General features: G+C 41.1%; 1 protein-coding gene across 2 annotated transcripts in view; it reads right to left on the bottom strand.

The window, feature by feature from the left end:
* spata20 (spermatogenesis associated 20) overlaps positions 1 to 20,103 on the bottom strand; it is a 55,319-nt gene that overhangs the window by 21,970 nt on the left and 13,246 nt on the right. For both annotated transcript variants that reach the window (XM_042507944.2, XM_088070243.1), the window contains exons 13-15: positions 13,085 to 13,293; positions 7,061 to 7,260; positions 4,082 to 4,162 (exon numbers count right to left, since the gene is read on the bottom strand). In XM_042507944.2, coding sequence (XP_042363878.2) covers positions 4,082 to 4,162; positions 7,061 to 7,260; positions 13,085 to 13,293 — 490 coding nt within the window. The remainder of the gene's footprint in view (positions 1 to 4,081; positions 4,163 to 7,060; positions 7,261 to 13,084; positions 13,294 to 20,103) is intronic.

The raw sequence follows: 20,103 nt of genomic DNA, 5'->3' as shown, positions 1-20,103 counted from the left end.
TTGGGCATATATATTTTTAAATATTATCAAGTCCAATGAGATGAGATTGTAATTCCTGGGTCCACTGGGGTTTGAGTTCATTTTTTAAAGATCTATGAAGACCCCTGCAATTAACTCATGGCGCTAAGGTTACCAGAATTAACTAGTTAGCTACAGCTACAAGATTCTTTGAGTGACAGCTGTCATTTCAACCCATTTAGTTATGGTCGCTGGCAAGCTATTAGTAACTGCTTTTTTTCTACCTCTGTCTCAAATCGAGGACTCTTTGCATGAAAAATAACTTGGCATTTGGCTTCGTAAATAGCCGTTATTATAAACGTCATATGTTATATATATATGTGTATGGTGTAGTGACAGTTGCTATTATCAATAGTCAGAATTGTCACAGACTTAACCTCTGCAACATCTTCTTCTCTCTCTCCTATCTGACCTCATCAGTAATATCTGTGTATGACTTTACAGCATCCACATGTGGCATCTTGTGTTTATGTGTTTAGTGAGATTTTTATCAGAAGTGTGTGTGCCTGCCAGATGTGTAGTGTATGTGTTTAACAGTTGCTGCAGGCAGCGATGCTATTCCTCTGGGAAGGCTGCATCTCATCCCAAGAAAGAGCATGTGTGTGTGTTTTTGTGTGTGTGGGTTAAGGCTTGTGCTGGATCATCACACCTCAGCCCAGCCAAGGTAGTTGCTACTGCCACTGATGGCCAGCTGTTCTCACAACATCTGGGAACGCTCTCACACGCTCTCTCTCTCTCACACTCTCACACACACACGCACACGCGCACACACACACACACACACACACACACACACACACACACACACACACACACACACACACACACACACTCTCTGCCTGTCTCATTTACTCCTTTCCCATCACCCCCTTCACCTCACTCTGGGGCTCAATGAAGGCTCATTAGAACAAAATCTGGATCTGTCTTGTCACCCTGACAGACCTGTCCAGAAGTGTTTTTTTTAGTCTGGCTTCTGGACACACACACACACAATAAGTGTAACGTGTATACACACACAAAAAGAGCACTAACCCCTCGTTACATTTCGCAGGGTCTCCAATAATTCATATATTTGTGGCAGTAGCCTCAATGAAAACATCGATTTACAATTTAGAGAGGGAACACAAAATGATAAAAAACAGGGACACATAAACAAGATTTAAAAGGGAAAAAAACGGGAAGTGTGTTACCGCCACATACATTCTAATTCTGTGGGAAACATTGTTAATTCTCTAAAAAAAAAAAAAACTAAAATCAGCGTTTTAGAGAGGGGGCACACAATGATAAAAAAGGGACATACAAACACGAGATTTTAAAAAAAGAAAAAAAAACAAGAAGTTTGCTACCACCACACATAGATTCTAATTCTGTGGGAAACACTGTTCAGCTTCTAAAAAAATGCAACTAAAATCTGCTTTTCATACAACATATACAAAAAAAATCTTTGCCTTTATTTAAGTAATGAAGAAAATCTGTTCTCCACTAGGGAGTGTCCAGTGTCCTTGATTCTTGTTCTGCTGTAAGTGTGTATCTCTTTCTCATTTAACATCTTATTGTTCCCAGCAGTAAAGATCTGTGCCTTCCTCTGGTCACCATCACCTCTTTTCTCATCCTTCACTGTACACAGCCTTTAAAAGCTCATTTCTCATATGTCCTCAGCTCTACCATAACTGCACTCATTAGCAGATGCAGGACAACACCCTCAATCAGGCTGAAATCATATTAAATACAATAGCTATAAGGATTGTGTTAGTTAGATGGAAGAAGACTTGCACACATGCAAAAGTGTTTATCCCAAACATACATAGCATGCTATTGTAAACAAGGTCACAAATGCCCTAAATTGAAACCCTGTCCAACCCAGATGAACCCAGGTGATTAATGTGACAGTAACAGGGCCCAGCATGTGACTGGCGCTGGCTGAGTGTGATCACACACAACATACATCCCCTTAATAATAGATCCATCCTGTTAATGGCTCACTCTTGGTCTCTGTCTCTCTGCAGGGATCTGCAATGACCTGATGTTACTGCAGCCACCGCCTGATACTGCACAACTCATCTATATTTCAATAGGGCCCTGTTGAGTGTAAGTGTGTGTGTGTGTGTGTGTGTGTGTGTGTGCGCGCGCGTACGTGTTTGTGTGTGAATGAAAGAGAGCGAGAGATGGACTGTGTCGCTGGACAATCACAGCTTTAATTTACTGATCTAATTTCAGTTTCGAGCTGGTTGAGTAAACAGAACTCAGTGAGCGGTTTTACACAATCAGAAATGCAAGGTAGCCTCTGTGTGTGTGTGTGTGTGTGTGTGTGTGTGTGTGTGTGTGTTTTAGTGTTTTACTGAGTTACTCAATGCAAAAGTGACAAAAGAAGCAAAATGAACATTGTTGAATCTTGTTTTTTACTCTGAATGGCACTCAAACCCTTAGCCTTCACTTCATGTACTGAGCTGTTCATAAAAGACACCAAATCTCAACTGCAACAGGGCACTCTTTGCTTGTTACTGTGATTATTGTCATTGTTTGAGTCTGTCATCATGGTCCTGGTGACACCTATGTAGCAATAATTACCACGGATGCTGTTTAATGCACGTTTATACAGGTTTTCGTTAATTACTGATACCTCCTGCTGCGCCTGTCACACAAACAGTGACAGGAAGGATCATTTTAACCAACAGTTATTAACAGGTTTATTGACTGACTTGAGCTGTTTTTTTTCAACTTTACAAACTATAAAGTGTCACAACCGCTGACAAGCAATAGGAGGCACACCGGGCTCGCTCTCAGCTAACACTGAAGCTCCATGGCACACAGTGTCTCTTTCTCACCGAACATGCTCAAACTGTCGGGGGTTGGGATCCCTTCTCTCCCTCACCTCCCTCATCTGTGAAGTGCATGGTCTCTTCCTGGCTGATGTGGAAGCTCTGAAGCACACGGTCTCACCCGAGCCCCACCTTACAGTGAAGCTCTACAGTGTCTGTCATATTGTGATTTACACCCTTATCAATTCTGTCATCTTGTTGTGCCCTCTTCTTTTGACGACTTCAGACTGGAGAATTAGCACCATCTACTGCTAATCTTGAACCAACTCCCAAGATTTGCATTACAGTAATGGATGAAATAGCACAGAAATTTGCATTTTCTTTTGCCGATTTCTTAAAAAATTGGTTAAAATTTGTGCTGCATTTGGATGGAAACCCAAGTTATACTAAACTAAGTTTACTGCTTCTTCAAACTTAATGGACAGACATGAGAGTGCTATCAATCTTTCTATCCAACTCTTGGCAATTTCCCAAAGTGCCAAAACTATAACAAGTGCTTGTTGATGAGAATCCAAGACTTCTCTTAAAGTTAAAAATGTCTAAGAAATGTGACCGAAGGAAACCTAAATATGAAGCCTTGGCTAACCACACTGAATTTCAGTCTGACTCAGACTGACAGCTGTCCAATTCATAACAAACAGCCTGAGTCAGAGCTGGCAGAAAGACTCACACACTAACAAACAAGAGCCTCCGACTGCAAAGTAAAGATTTAAACCTATTAGGCAACAAAGACGTTAGGGGAGAGCTTTGAGGTCAGCTGATGCCTAAAAAGAGATAGCCAAGAAGAGAGGAGAGGAGAGAAGAGGAGAGGAGAGGAGAGGAGAGGAGAGGAGAGGAGAGGAGAGGAGAGGAGCTCAGGCTGACCTTTAGAGAACCACACTTAAACCAGCCAACACCTCGGGCGCTGTTCAAGCTCGGTCCCACTCTGCATCTGTTAGTGTGTGTGATTTCTGCGTGTATGTGATTTCTGTGTATGTGTGTGTGTGATTTCTGTGTGTGCATGTTTCAAAGGTTACTGTGAATCTGCTGCCACTATAAAAGGTACTGATGTTGCCTGAGTAAATCAACGTGTCTGTGTGCTGTGTCGTGCTCTTTGCTTTTCAGAGTTGCTTTGACACATAACTTTGTCAAGATGATGCATGATTCTTACACGCACGCACGCACGCACGCACGCACGCACGCACGCACGCACGCACGCACGCACGCACGCACGCACACACGCACACACAAACACACAGACTTACCTTATGTGGTAGAAAGAGGGAGTTGACTGCTGCTAGGAGACTTGTAGTATCTGGGGCATCCCTCTGGCCACAGATCACAATCTAAAAAAATAAAAAGAGGAGGACGGTGAAGAGGAGTGAAATTCGAAAGAAAAGAAGGAGGAGGACAGACGGATAACAAGATGAGAGTGTGTATAGGATGACATAACAGGGAAAAGGTGACACATCAGAGGAGGAGGAGGTGATAGAGGTCAGCACTGTATTTGTAGCAGTAACAAGGGAGGCAGGTGTTTTCTTGGGGGCCCCCTCACCTCGCCTCACCCCTGAGCTCGTTACCCTCGCCCTGCAGCCGCGACTCATCCCCAGCAGGTCAGACATGACCAACAGAAGGCTAACTATCCCCTGCTCGCTTTCTACTCCTGTTATTTCATCTTTGATTATATAGCATGTGCCGTCACGCTAAAAGTTTTCTCAGTGTGACGGAGAAACTTCGGGGTAACTCACGCTGTGCTTTCATAGTACGCTGGTTTCAGGCTAACTGAGGGTGTTAATATTTCAAAAGCGATTATATAACTGAGGCTGAACAGCTCAAATAACCTATTAAATGCATGAAGGCAGTTAAAAAACTGGGGAAAGAGATTACGAGAGTCAGTGTCCAGGGATTAAGAGTGCATGCATGTAGAAAGCTGAAATAGAGCCCTCAGGTGACCTCTGTTTACCCTTTGAATCCTGAGCAAATTCATTTGATTTCTTTCAAAATCACGTGAAGACGGCAATGAGTAACCTAACATTAACAACAAACTGAAAAAAATGTTAAAAAACAATGGGAAAGTAAAGGGAAAAAAAGAACAAAACAAAAACGAGAAAATGGCCTTAAGTAGTGCTTAAAGATGTATAAGTAATGCATTTATAATAATTTCTAAAATTATTTTAAAAACATAATTATGATAATCAAAAAGGTACAGTTTTCGGGACGTTTCCCTTATTCTAAAATTGATTTCTAAATCGAGAGCTTTGCTTTTGAAAGGCAAAGCTCTCGATTTACCGGTCAATCTTCGTTCCTACCCTCACCTATGGTCACGAGCTTTGGTAGTGACCGAAAGAAAAAGATTGCGGGTAAACGGCCAAAAATGAGCTTACTCCGACTGGGCTCTCCCTTAGAGATAGGGTGAGGAGCTCGGTCATCAAGGAAGAGCTCGGAGTAGAGCCGCTGCTCCTCCACGTTGAGAAGAGCCAGATGGGGTGGCTCGGACATCTAATTAGTCAGCCTCCCGGACGCCTCCCCGGTGAGGTGTTCAGGGCATGTCCCACCGGTAGGAGACACCGTGGAAGGCCCAGGACACGCTGGAGAGACTATGTCTCGCAGCTGGTCTGGGAATGCCTCGGGATCCCCTGGACGAAGTGGCCGGGGAGGGGGAAGTCTGGGCTTCCCTGCTTAGGCTGCTGCCCCCGTGACCCGACCCTGGATCAGCGGTCGAAAATGGATGGATGGAAATTTCTAAATCTTCTCATTTCTTGCAAGTTGCAGAACATTTCTTGCCAAGTTGGTCATTGCTTTTTTCCCCACATGTTTTTGAAAGGAATCACACCAATGTTCTCATCTTTCAGAGGTTCAAATGCTTGTAAAAGCTGTCTGAATAAAGTACAAGAAAACTGATGTCAATCCAAGATTCAAAGGGTTAATCATGTGTCAACACATTAGCTTTGTTTAAGGAAAAGCCTTTACAAGTGCTTTATCCGAATAGGGTTGTATCATGATAATTTGTGTCTCCAACTCAAGACAAAAAGTAAAAATTGTACCTTTGTATTCATGCAGAATGTGACCAAATATAATATTTACAGCCTTATATGATGCATGGTCCTAAGAAGTGTTTATGACTAATGCCACCTGACATTTCTTTAATTGCATAATGAATAGAAGACAAATAGTAGAATATAAGGAGAATCAAAAAAGGTTTTAACATGAGATACAAAATATTGTAAACTTGAAACAAACTACCAAATTCTGCACCCACTTAATCTTCAGAAAAACTGTTTAAAAGTTAAAACATTTAATTTCCCCAGTGAGGGATAAATAAATGAATACAACTTCGTCTTTTTCTCAGCTGAATGTTTTTGTGCTACCATCTGATCTGGCTAATTTATATTCTCAGTAGTGAGATAAATTTCAAACCTACAGTGTGCTCCATCAGCTATGAATCATAAAGGAATATCGGAAGCGTGAAAGGTTTAGAAAATAGCAGTAAAAATACCATTAACAGTGTTTTTTCTTTTAAATGTGTCCCCCTCTCTAAATTCTGAGGTTTGTTGGGTTCTTGAACATAGCGCACACAGAGCTCTCCATGAGTTCTTTTTGTTTCCACCTCGGAGCCTTCAAACAAATCTTTATTACCGACTGTCATAGCCAGAACGGTCCACAGGGGTAGACGGGCTGTTTTTATTGTCTATTTTGCAAATATCATGTCAATGTCATGACTTGATAAATGGACTGCACAGTGTGAGCACATAAATTGTGAGTCTTGGTTTTGGTATTCAAAGCAAACAACGTTTCTAAAACATGCTCAGCTTGCCCAACCCTACTGAAAATATTTAATAGTGTTACTGTTAAAGGAACACAGTCCTCTGTGGCGTTATGGTCTGCTCTAACAGTCTAGTTTACTTGCACTGATGCACTTGCACTCCAGTGCATTGTTAGTATTGATAATAGCAGCGAGTCAGCAGAGCCAATATTGAGATTGTTTCACCCGCTTCTTGCTCAGCTATAGTTCAGTTGCTGCGCATTGTTTGGTTCACTTGTTGTCAATGGCTATTGTGTTTGCACAATTTGTCAAGCAGGCAGAAAATGCTTATTTTCACCAAGCGGACATGAAAATGAGTTTTGGCTGACCGCCAGGTAAACACTTGAGGCGTGAAAACAGAGTACAATGTAAAGCTCTCCCTAAACTACCATGTACGTAAGAAAAAAGCATCTAAGTTTGTATGTGGATGTATAAGACTAACCTGTTTAAGCGTGTAGTGCTGGGCCATAAGAGCCTGGACCATTTCCGGCAGTGCTATGGGAACCCTGGTCAGACGGTCGGAGAAGGCTGCCAGCAGCTGTTGGCACCTCTGGAGCCACTCCTGTCTTCCAGTGTAGTGGGACAGACGCAGGAGATTGGACGCCGACACTGAGTTAGCACTGGGCTCAGCTCCGTCTTGATCTAAGAGACACACAAAAGAAAATATGTGATATTTAACAATTAGGTAACAGTTATAGTGTTTAGCTGGCAGGCAATATAACATGCTTTAAAAAATGAGAGCTTCTGTTACTGCATACAGTATTTAGTGTTAGAGATTGAGACAGATGTGAGGTCAGAGACCTTAACCATCACCTTCTAAATTCTAATCAGTTTGCCGTTGAGTCCAAGTGGACGTTTGCCGAATCTGAGGAAATTTACTAGCATCCACGAGAATGAGATTGACATGAAGTCACAGTGACTTTGACCCTTGCCTACGAAATTGTAATCAGATCATCCTTGAGTCCAAGTGGACGTTTGTGCCAAATTTGAAGAAAATCCATTAAGGAGATATCTTACACACGGAAATAAGATGGATGGATGAAAAACAGATAACACAAAAACATAATGCCTCCACCCGTAGCTGTCATTGGTTTAGAAGCATAAAAATAAGATAAGCAAGACAATTTCTTACACCATTAAAAAAAGAAAACATTTCTAAAAGCATCATAGTCTACATTACACAGAATAGTAGCCATGTGATCAATAATAATCAGGAAAAATGATGAGACGCGGTCAAAAAAGTTGTTCAAAACACAAGCCTTTCTGTTAGACAAACTGGAAAGATGGAAAACTATTAAGTTAAAATACAGACTCTATGTCTTCCCATGACTTCCCCCAGTACACAACCATTCCAGAGTCTCATGTGTGGTGTGATGTGATGGGACTAACAGATGACCTCATGACTCAGCCCCGTTAAGTGATTGGTGCTTATCTCTTATCAGTGTCCAATGAGAGCCTGGAGGTGATCTTCTCATGACCCATGACCTCTATGCATGTCTGCTTCTCAGCAATGCAATAATGCCCGTGCCTATGAATGTGTGTGTGAGAGAGACTTTTACATTGGTAGCTTACACAAACCGCTTTCAAGTCAAACTGCAATTTTAGGTCAAAAACTAAAAATAGAAAAACATTGCACACACGTGCGCACGCGCACACACACACACACACACACACAAACACACACAATTTACTGTACACTGCATATACAATATTCTTTATGACAAGCATGAATTTAAAATCGCATATAGATGCACATGAACCCCCACGCATGACTGAACTGCAGAAATAATTTGATTTTATCCTGCAGTATGTTTCAGCTCTCCCTGAGCCCAATGGCAAGGAAGCTTCAACATATACACACATGCACAAACACACACATACATACACACACATATACTGTAAAAACACACAGAGATTGAGCTGTCTGCTTTCCACATTTCACAAATCCCTTTTCTTAAAGACCTCCATGGAAAGAGGTCATATACATACATAGCCATGACAAAAGCCTCCACACAGACACACAAACAGACGCACACAGACACACAGACACACACTCACAGAACACACCCATAACAAAATAGAATCACGAAAGTCAGAGTCAATGACTGAATAGCCCAGAAACCCAACGCAAGAAAACTCTATGGCACTCCAAAGTGTTCAATATTACAAAATAAATAATCACATCAATACACTGTTAATAACATGAGCATTTATAGAGTGATGCTGCTTTTGAACTGAAGCAGACCACTGCTGATGGAGCCAAGAAATGTTGACTTCTGTCACATTGGAATATATCTGAAAGCACAATATGGCCGCAAGAGAAAACTTGAATTACCACTTCCCAGCTGAATGCCTCTGTGAACAAGAGCAGTCAAGTTGCACTTGCAGGTTATATCCATGTCTGTGAAAACGTGGATGCTTCATACATATCCTCCACCCGACAGCACAGAACATCTTAACAATCAGCACATTTTCAAGGCTGACACCAAAGATTAGTGTCACCAATTCAGTATCTGACCAAATGTCTCCCACTCTGTTCTTGAGATATGGCGTTGAAGAACGGCCCGAAAAGTGTTCTGGCCATTGCAAAGTCAATCCTAGTAGTAATTTTCTATGAAATTCTATCATTCTTGAGTTATGGCCAAAAACATGTTTTGTGAGGTCAGTGATCTTGACATTTGACCACTAAGTTCAAATCTAGTTATCCTTAGGTCCAAGTAGATGTTTGTGCCAAATTTTAAGAAATTCCCCAAAGGGTTTCTCGAAATATGATATTTAAAAGAATGAGACAAATGCAAGGTGGTGGTGACATTGACCTTTGACCACAAAAATCTAATGGATTAATCATTGAGATCAAGTGAAAGTTTGATGAAACTCTTTCAAGAATTTGTGGGATATCGCATTCACAAAAATGAGACGAGTGCAAGGTCACACTGACCTTATCCTCAGAACGCCAAATTTAAATAAAATCATTTTTTAGTCCAAGTAGGTGTTCGGGCCAAATTTGAAAAAAAAAAGATGTTCATGAGATTTAGCGTTTGTGTCAGTATGGGACAGGCAAGGTCACAATGACCTTGACCTTTGACCTATGACCACCATAATCTAAGCAGTTCATCACTGTGTCCAAGTGGACATCTGACAAATTTGAAGAAATTCTCTCATGGTGGTCCTGAGATATCGCGTTCACGAGAATGGGAGGGACAGACGGATGGACAACCCGAAAACATAATTCCTCCAGCCACAGCTGCATTATGGGAGGTATGAAAAATTGAACAAACACAGCTGATTTTTCCTATTATAGATCAAATATGTTGCCACACTGCTACTGTATATCATTCTAATCATACTTAAACAAACATAAACAGGGCAGAGTGGGAGGTCAGTAGGATGTAGAGTGGCAGTGTGGTGGGGTAATCTGTCTTGCAGTGACAGGCGACGCTGCTGGGACAGGCGTCCACTCTGCAGCGGCTGTAGCGTCACTAATGGGCTTCAACCCTACCGCCGTAATGGCACAGTCAATCCTCTCAGATGAGAAACCTCTCACATGTCAGCTCCGATAAACACACATAGATGCGGGCGTGACGACGCGCTGGGACAGGTCCTCCCGCACACACACACAAGCTCATATGCACACGCAGCCATCATCTCGGATCTGTCAGCAGTTCTTAACAAGAATAACTATTAGCTTTTTGCTTGTTCCCCCCGCCCATGTGATGTGTTGCTCCTGTCTGAACTATTTGCACCAAGCTATCTGTCATAGGCACAGAAGTGTGCGCGTGTCATTCCATTTTGTGTGAAAACATTTTTAGAGTTGTGGCATCTGGAACATACAAAATGACAATCTTCCTGACAGAATTCTCAAAGTTAGTTTCTTTCTTAGGCTTAAGTTAAATATTAGTAATTAGTAGTTTAAGATGGGGTAGAATCATGAAATAATTTTACTAATATTATACAGATTTATGCACCTTTAAGGACAAGTGGGTGCTACATTTTTTCCCTTTGCTTGCATCCAGCAATCAAAAACCAAAACATGTATACTGTAAGTATGAATGGGGAAAAGACGAGCCTGCAGACAGCACATAATGCATTATAAAAAAAGATATTATGTTGAGCAGAGATGACAAGGATAAGAGTATAAAAACAATTGGAAAAAGCAAGCCGTTAAAATAGGTGATCGCTGTCAGAAAGAGGAGCTTGGGAGGAAAAACAAAAAGAAACAGGCAACGAGTAGATCCAGAGTGGAACCTTTGCTCTGACAGATCAAAGGTTAATGTCTGCATGTCCACAAGGTGTCAGCCTCTCTGAGCTGCCAGCAGCCATCAGTTAGAGGACCGGCAGCTGAAGAGGGGCTGCCGTGAATGTCAAGGTCAAACTCATTTATATTTAAGTCCTATAATCCCTTGGTCCAAAACCATTGTTTGAACAATGTCAAAAATTTGCATTGAATAGCAAAATCCAATATGACCGGCATAATTCTGAGCCAGGTAGAGCGCTAGTTATTACAGAGTGAGGGTTATTATATTTTATAACAACGATGTATCTTATACCTGAACTGAAAGTGAAAGTTCTAGTGCAACAAAAGAAGAAAAATGCACCAAGTCAGGGAAAAAAAAAAAAAAGAAAGAAAAATCCAGGTTGAAGTCAAGATTTGAGTGACTTCAGAGGTGGCAGAGGCAGAGAGTGGATTTCAGATTTGGCGCAGTCAGAATGGAGACAGATATGACATGTGTGTTGATCAAAGCAGCTGAAGATTCAGAGCATCGGTCTTTGAATGCTTTCAGAGAAGTTCAACTCGAGTGAGAGACAGTCGCGCTTCACTGGAGGTAGATGGGGGAGGTCAATATTCCTCTGCTCGCGTCTTTTATCCTCTACCTGTTCATCCATCTATCCATCCATCTAACCTTGCTCACCTCCTCTCTTGTGGTTTAAGTGTAGCAATGGAGTGAAACTGGCAGCAATATTAAAGCAGAAGCCTCCATCTTGTTAAGCTCCGGATGGATCGATACGTTGAGAGATAAAAGACAGGAGAGAAACTGATGGATGAAAAGCTGAACGGACGAATGATTACACTCACCCATTAATGTTACGGTTTTCCGTTCAATTGAAATACATACTTTTTTCCCTTCAACTTTGACCAAACTGCAGCAATGTGTTGATATTAGCAAGCTGCCAGCAGCGTCTGCAGCCTGTATTTTTCATCCGTCTGGGTTATCCATCCTTGAACATGTCCAGGCCACAGAGGTATGCTCCAGTAGTACCGTTAATCCTTCACCTGTCCATCAATCCTTCCCTGCATCTCTCAACCTATTAGAGCTACAGTCAGCAGCAGTACCATCAATACCAAAGTTGTTTTTCTACACCTGCATGGCTAATTCTATTCTATTCTAACTTCCATTGTTTGGACTGTCATGAAATTTTGTATAGATATTTATGGACTCCAAAGAATGACTTTGGTGATCCGTTGACTCTTCCTCTAGCACCACCATGTCATCAACTGCTAGGTGGGTTGCAAAAAATTTGGTGCAGTCTTCCATGTAACCCTCAGGATGAACATTAATAACGCTGGCGACTCCCTTAACAGTTCTAACGCCATCATAACATCAAAATTGGAGTGTGTTGATAGGATTGGGCAGTATCACGGTATAACGGTATACCAGGATATTTAGAAATCCTAACAGTGTGATTTTCACCGTTGAAAAATAATACGTTGTAATACGTTCTTTTTTACATGCATTGTGCATCACTTGCCACAGGAGGTCAGTGTAGTGCAACAAGCAGCTGAGCTGGCTGCAAGTGCAACTGAAAAAAGAGAGAAGGGCAGAGGCAAGCTGATTTTCGCATTAAACCTGAGGTCAGAGGTCAAGGGACCCCTGTGAAGTGGCTGCCTCTCCATCACCAAAAATTAGCCTTACTTTGAAGCGCTATTTACCCGGTTCCTAATGACATCAGTATCATCGCTCTGGCTTTAAAACTCAGCCTGGTATCGTATCTTAAAGACAGAATTGTTGGCTGGCAATTAAAACATGATTAACATTAGTCAAACATTTATGGATTTGAACTGTAAATGAAAGTCAAACAAAGGGCTATTATTCAAAATCTATGAACCAGGAAGGCCCCTCAGATCCCCCGACTCTTCTTTTTTAGCTGATCCACAGAGTAGAAGTACAACATTTGGTGATCCCTTTTTTTAGCCATTAGGCTGGAACAGCTGGAGGATCTTAAAATACTGACACTTTTAAATGTAAACCAAACGCCTATCTTTTCGGTATGGCTTTTATATAGTGTCTTACTGTCACAATTATAAGGTTTATCCATTTTTGCTTATTTCCTATGATGTTCTTGTTTCTTTAGTCAATCTGTGAAGCAATTATTGATTTGTATGAAAGGTGCTACATAAATAAAATTTGACTGATTGATTATCGAGCCTGGCAATATCTATGCATACATCACGGTATCCATTTCTTACCCTCTTTGAGTTGCAGCAGCACAGTGCTGTCACTGGGATTGCTGCAGAAGTAGCCCCCGCCCTGCTCATCCCAGAACAGTACATCCTGCCTGAGCTGCAGCTCCTCAGCCCACTGCAACCACTCCGTCTGCTGAGTGGCCTCAAACAGGTCCAGCAAGCCACAGATGATGAAGGCATAGTCATCCAGGAAGCCTGAGATAGGCGAAGATCTGGAGAACGCAGCGGGAGAGGAGAAATGAAAATCAGTGGGTAAAAGAATAAGGACAGTTTTCATTAAAAATGTATTATTAGATCAGTGCGAGAAGTATTGAGACGGGTTACTGTTGGTGAACTAGTTCAGCTTCTTGTTTTTCCCCCTTAATCTTCTTTATACCAAACGCATGCTTATAACGCCTAAAGAAGATCAAGCTGTGGTTTCTAATCAAGACTGCATAGAAACCCAGAAGAATTGGCTTGTACGATAATAAAAATGCCTGAAGGAGTCATCTGTGACAGCACAAGGCTACGTTGTGATACACATAGCAGGCCGAGTATAATCTCTCCCTGCAGCATTTTTCTCTAAGTGAAATTACTCATCTGCTTTCTGTGTGCTTGTCATACTGCACAAGGCATGAGAGACATTTATGCACACTCAGTCTTTGAAGTTTCAAGTGAAGCAGCACAGTAATTAGGCAAATGTGGTTACAGTTAGACCATCCCACCTCCCTCTGGCATCAGCGTGCCACCTCTACCTTCACCTGTCTCATCTTCCAGGGAACTTTTGCACCTACCAACATTTTTATCCCAGTTCTTCTTATTTAAACTTACTTTGCTTGACTTGAAATCCTCTCTGCACCTGGAGTTTTGTCTCTACTCATGGATTCATGCAAATTTATTGTTCATATCTCATTTAATCCTCAAAAACAAGCCCCCTCTGGCCTCCCACACAGTTTCCTGCCTTTCCATTTCCCACAATGGCACCCCATGTGGGTGAGTGCAGGGGGACTGATGGTGACAGGAAGTCAGATAAGGCTGTGTCAGGTGAGGCTGATGGCTGGTGGTCAAGAGGCTGAAAACAGGAGGAGACTTTAGAGGAGGTGAAGCGCACAAAGGCTTTGAGAGGTCATGGAGAGGTGAGGAATCATATCTTAGCCTATCTTTCCGAGACACACACACAGATGTACGTTAAAAGGAGAAAGCAGGGACTCTTACACTGGACAGGTCATCGTCAGATTAATGCAAATACCAAGGGGAAAGAACGCATTTGGACTTCATGATAAATATGAGTATCTAGAGCAAAAGTGATGGCTCTCTGCCTGAAAATTTCACCTTATGATGGCACAAGATTAAAAAATTAGCAGGATTTCCCACACATTTATTTATTTTTTTCAGCCCACCATGCTTAAAACACCTGCAGCAACAAACTGACTTTATATTTTTGGAGCTGGACCGTTCATTAGGAAAGCTGTTGGAAAATATCTGCCGTTCAGTTATTCATTTCACCACGCTCTCAGAGCGCAGAGCATACTCTGGGCACAGATGGAGCAGCTGAAAACCAGCCATAGTGAAAGATATTTTTAGCCATTCATTGCACAAGGTTTTAAAGTTTGCTTTCAATCGCTTCTACAGCAGCTGTTGCTCTCATCTATCAGTCTAATCAGCTCTGGCTGGATAAACAGATCAATTTTTCCATCCCTCCTGTGAGCAACAAATCTGTGTTAAATAGGCAGGAGGAGAGCTAGCTCATTTTAGCTGTTAGCAGCTGGTGGCCGGAACTAACAGTGGACATAGGTTGCATTGAGTTATATAATGATGCATTCAAGCTCTTCTTAGTGAAAATCAGTATTGAGAGACGGGTAATTTTAAACTTCTTATATTTCAAATGTAGACCTATCAGAATCATCAGAATATTTTATTGATCCCTGCAGGAAAACTGTAGTAAACAATTAACACTAGTGTTTAAAGTACAAATAATATACTGTGTATGAAAGTGTGTAAAAATATAAATGTAAAGAAATACAGTAATAGACAATTAGCACTGGTGTGTAAATATTTTAATTATAGTATGGATAATTTGCTGTGTGTGTCAATTGTGTAAAACATAAAACATTGTCCCTTGTGCTACAATGAAATGTAAAAAAAACTTGTATGCAAGTTCAAAATATAAATGTTTGATATATGTGTGATATACATATATCACAAGTGAGAATAACAATAAGAATATATACAATATGTGTCACAATGTATTGGATATTTTTTTAATGGGGTAGATTTCTTAATTTCCGTGGCACAAAAGAGGGGAAGAATAACAAAAACAAAATCTAAAACATTGTTATCGGCTATTGGCCAAATTGTTATTTTTAACATCAGTATCTACCTTGAATTTCAAAATTGGTGCATCACTAACCAAGCTAGCATTGGGGTTGGCTCTATCCTCTCATCCAAAAACGATCACCCCTGGCACCAAATATCCGAAAGGGCAACGGCCAAAATATCAAACTCCAGGCTTTAAAATGAAAGCCCAAAAGTCAATGGGTTATGTCCCAGTTGCTACATCTAATTCAGTCTATTAAAGAGTGCCTATGCTCCCCTCTCACACTAACACACTCCCAGTCCAGAGCTCACAAACACTTTTTTTTTTCTTGAGGAGAATCCCCCTCTTCTCTCACACTTGCAACATGTCATCTGGCTGAGGTGACTCCAGCCACAGGGATGGCAGCCTCAGACAAAGCCTCAAGAGGGCCTCACAGACACACAAACACAAAAATGTAAGAGCCTTTGAGAAATACTCAACGGCCTTTCATTCACACCTTCGGCAGTGCGTGTTAAATGAGTCATTTCCCTCAGAGCGAAGATAACACGCCTTGTCAGTCTCCCATATCATGCCGCAGCACTCAGAGACAGTTTAATAATAATGGCTTCATAATGATTCTCTCATATACTCGCTACTTCATGTCCCCCTGAATAATGCTCAGAGGCAGAAACCTATTGGGGCGATGTGGGTCACATAAACACATTGACTCCCATCAGTTTTACAACATCGGTGACCTTTATGTTCGGGAATAATTTAATATGCTTGCTTGTGCTACGGAATGTACTGTTGAACTATTGCGCTGTGCCAGTGCATATAAAATAACACATAATGAGAAATAAAAAAAATTATAGGAGAGGGCACAACAGAGAGGAAGATCAAGAGCAACAGTGAGAGAGATGTCACTGCTTGACTCATTATTCAGAAGACATAGCTGGTGTTTGTTTTCCTGGAGACCTTTAGAATTCAGCTCACACTCTTCTATTTGTCATTCAACTGCTCTTTGTGCACGTTTCCATGCAGTGACACCTAATACTTTGTCTTCTGCTTTCTCTTGCTGCATCTCCTCTCTTAAACCATGCACTACATCTCTAAAGACCACAGGATACACTCCAAAAGCAGTGTTATGACTCATTATTGTGTAGAAGTATTAATGTAAGGCAGGTAGGTGTCAGACTGAGCATGCTCACTGCAGTACATCTTGGAATCAGAAGTCGGGATCAGGTTTGATAACCACTGGGGAGCATTAGACACCAGTGTTTCCCACTCATTTATTTGTGGCAGCTTGTCATGATCAAAACATCTGCCGCCAAGTATCGATTTTATATTTTTGGAGCTGGACTGTTCATTAAGAGTGCTATTGGAAGATATATACCATTTGGTTATTCACTGCACCAAACTCTCTGAGCGCAGAGTGATAAAACTCACTACTCTCACTCATCTACGAAAGCACAAAAACATCTGAATTTAAAGAGGGGACACAGAATGACAAAAAGGGAAACACACACACACACGCACGCACACGTGCACACACGCACGCACACAAATTGATTCTCTTTCCACCTCCAAATCTTGTCTGAAAACACACTTTTCAGCTGGTATATACAGTCTGATCTAATCAGAGATTTGTACTGACGAAGATTTTATGATGATAATTTTATACCTAGTTCTCAAGATTTTTGTCTAGATATTTTATTAACTTATTACTGTATAAAGCCGATTATCATAAATCACAATTTGCCTCAGAGGGCTTTACAGTATACGACATCCCTCTGTCCTTGGACTGTCATAGCGGATAAGGAAAAAACCTACCCAAAAAACCCTTTAACAGGGGGGAATAAAATGGAAGAAACCTCAGGAAGATCAACAGACGAGGGATCCCTCTTCCAGGATGGACAGACGTGCATATAGAAATGGTTTTCCCAGTTGAGTGTGAGGGAATCGAAACACCAACTTGCTAGTGCTCTAGTGGCTGAATGAGCACAGAGTAGTGACTGTTATGACAGCATATTAATACCCACAGTTTTGGAGAGGCATATTCAACATTCACATATAGGTAATGTACATATCACCACATACTTTGTTCAGGTGTCCCTATACTTTAAGGCCATGTAGTGAACATGTATGACATGGATTAAGCCCATGGCAGTTTTATGAAAGTTTCCACAGCATGTTGTTATGTGATTCAGACAGAATAACAGGTTTGTTTGAAATAAATAGAAGAAATGGGTGGTTAACAAGATGCAGCAGCCACCATGGCTGAACAAAACAAAAGCCACCTGCAGACACTCAAAATTCAATAACAGCTGTAGATGACCAAACATGTTGACAAATCAAGTAAGAATGAGTCAACGTCACCAGTGTCCTACTAGGACCTCGCCACCGCCCCCATCTTCCTGCAGACACTAGCAAGACTCTCAATCACCCAGTGCCAGCAAGAGCCACAGAAAATCTACAACATCAGCTCCTCAGCACCTCCACAGCCTATTAACCCAGTTAGTCTCAGCACCTATCATTCCTCCTGGAAAATTAGTCCACGGCCCATATGTGCCTGGCATGACAGAGTGGTTTACCCACGTATGCAAACTGAACCAGGCCTGTGAAAATGGCCTTGGTAAGCATTCTCGATGCTGACACCATCCTCAATTGGACATTTATGAATGAGACAGAAGCTGTGGAACCAGGCCAGAGTGTTTAGGCACGAGTGTGTACCTGTTGGTGCGTGTGTTTTAAAATTGTATGCATTTTATCATGCATGTTGTGGGTCTCTGGGCATATTTTTTCTGCTGATTCGGTGGCATTTCACACTCACTTATCAACAGTAACTAGGGCACGGGGCTGGCCAACAGAACGAGGACATCTGGGGTGGTGGCGTACGATCAACAAGGCACAGTATGTTTACATTCTGATGCTTTGAGGACATTCTCAATCTCAACCTCTGAATGGACCCTGCCAAAGGTCAATGCGTCAGTTAATGGTATTGTTAGCTTTATGAAGTAACCTGACATCTTAAATGTAGTGTAAATTAGAAATTCTGTTTCCTTTTTGTCAATTTTTGGAGTATCTTAAAACGCTTAATATCCCCAAAATCTACGCAACCTAAGCTAATAGGTTATGTAGGTCAATAAATGATAATTTATTTAAGTATTTAAATTGTCAAACATTAAAAAATGCAAAAATCTGGCATGGATTTTAGATCTTACAAAATAAAAACACCAAACATAGTGATCCAAAGCATTTTTAAATGTGGAAATATAAACTCAATATTTCCTCATACTCCATAAATTATTAGCTCAACGGTACATTATTTAGTTTTTGAGATGATTTTTAGAGTGAAAATGTGTTATGGTGGATTGATCATTTTTTACCTCTGGCATTTCGATGACACGGAAGACAGGGGCCCTAGGTTTCTGCTGCAAAGAGAATTAATGATCTAGCTATTATGTTTTTTTTTTTTAGAAAGACAAATGCAGGATTATGCAAACGGCGATATTCCGCAGACATTATGGGAAATTCCAGCATAATTGCGGTGAAATGCTACTTTTTGAACCGCATGTGCGGTAACGTACGGTGTGCTGTGATGATGGGGAGGACAGAAGCTTTAGCTTTTTGATCAAAAAAAGAAATAATTCTCTAGCTTATATGTTTTTTTATGTTAGATTATTATATCTTATATATAGGATTATGCAAACAGCGATCTCCCGCTGCCATTACGTGGAAATATCTGCAAAATTACAGCAAAATACTTTGTTTGCACAGCATATAAAGTTAGGTAACATAAGGTCATGATATGACAAAGGGGAAGACACAAGTCTTTGCTTTCTGCTGCAAAAAGAATAATTACTCTAACTATTTTGGTTCTCATTTTAGATCTAATTAAACAGAATCATGCAAACAATGGATGTCTGTGGGAGGTCCGTTAAGTTTTAGAAGATTTTTGTTAACACAGCCAAATTTATGCAGCAGAGGCCTGATTTCTTGGCCCTGTTTAGTTTGACTAGGTCCAAATAATTCTTCATAACGGCCTTCACCGTGCTGTCGGTCCAAAAGCTCTGACGAAGAAAAAAGTCTTCAACATCATATGTCATTCAACAGGCATCTATAATCTATTTAAAATGTGGCCAATCTTGTTTCATATATACAGTATGATAGAGGCTAGAGGGGAAATCTAATTACTGACGTTCGCAGGTAAATGCAGTTTTGAAGTAACCAGGTTACTGCAGTGCATGTGAACATGTTCTCTGATTTCCTGCTGTAACCTGATTTAAAACAATGGCCTTGTTTCCTGTTTGTGTAGAAACGGTTAGTCATCCGAGCTGGGAACAACTGCTTGTTGCGGCAGTACTAAAAGCAAAACTCCCCCTTAACGCATTTGCCACATTATTTTGTTAAGTCTTGAGAGAGTTATGTGTTTATGAAAGCATTACTGTCTCACTGCTAGAATGGGATGTAAAGGTTTTTTAGGCTTTGGGGAGCAAGAGACAAGAATTGTTTGAGTTTGAGCTAAGTTGTTATTTTTACTACAATGTCTTTGCACTTCAGAAAGTCTCATAGGCCTTTGGTTCCCTACTGGTGGGTCGCGGTCAAAAAGTGGGTCATGGCTCCATTCTAAATCGGCCGCAAGTGACTCCTGAATGTTTCATGTGTTAAAAAAATTACACTTGAAGTAAAGTGAATTTCCAGCACAGAGCTTTTATTTTGAAGTGATGTTTCTGTTAATCTTTGAAAT

This window comes from Plectropomus leopardus, chromosome 19 (genome assembly GCF_026936395.1).
Source record: "Plectropomus leopardus strain MGB_pleo_1.0 chromosome 19, ASM2693639v1, whole genome shotgun sequence".
Taxonomy (NCBI): Eukaryota; Metazoa; Chordata; class Actinopteri; order Perciformes; family Serranidae; genus Plectropomus; species Plectropomus leopardus.
Note: the sequence above shows the minus strand (reverse complement) of the source record. Positions and strands in the feature narration are given on the sequence as shown.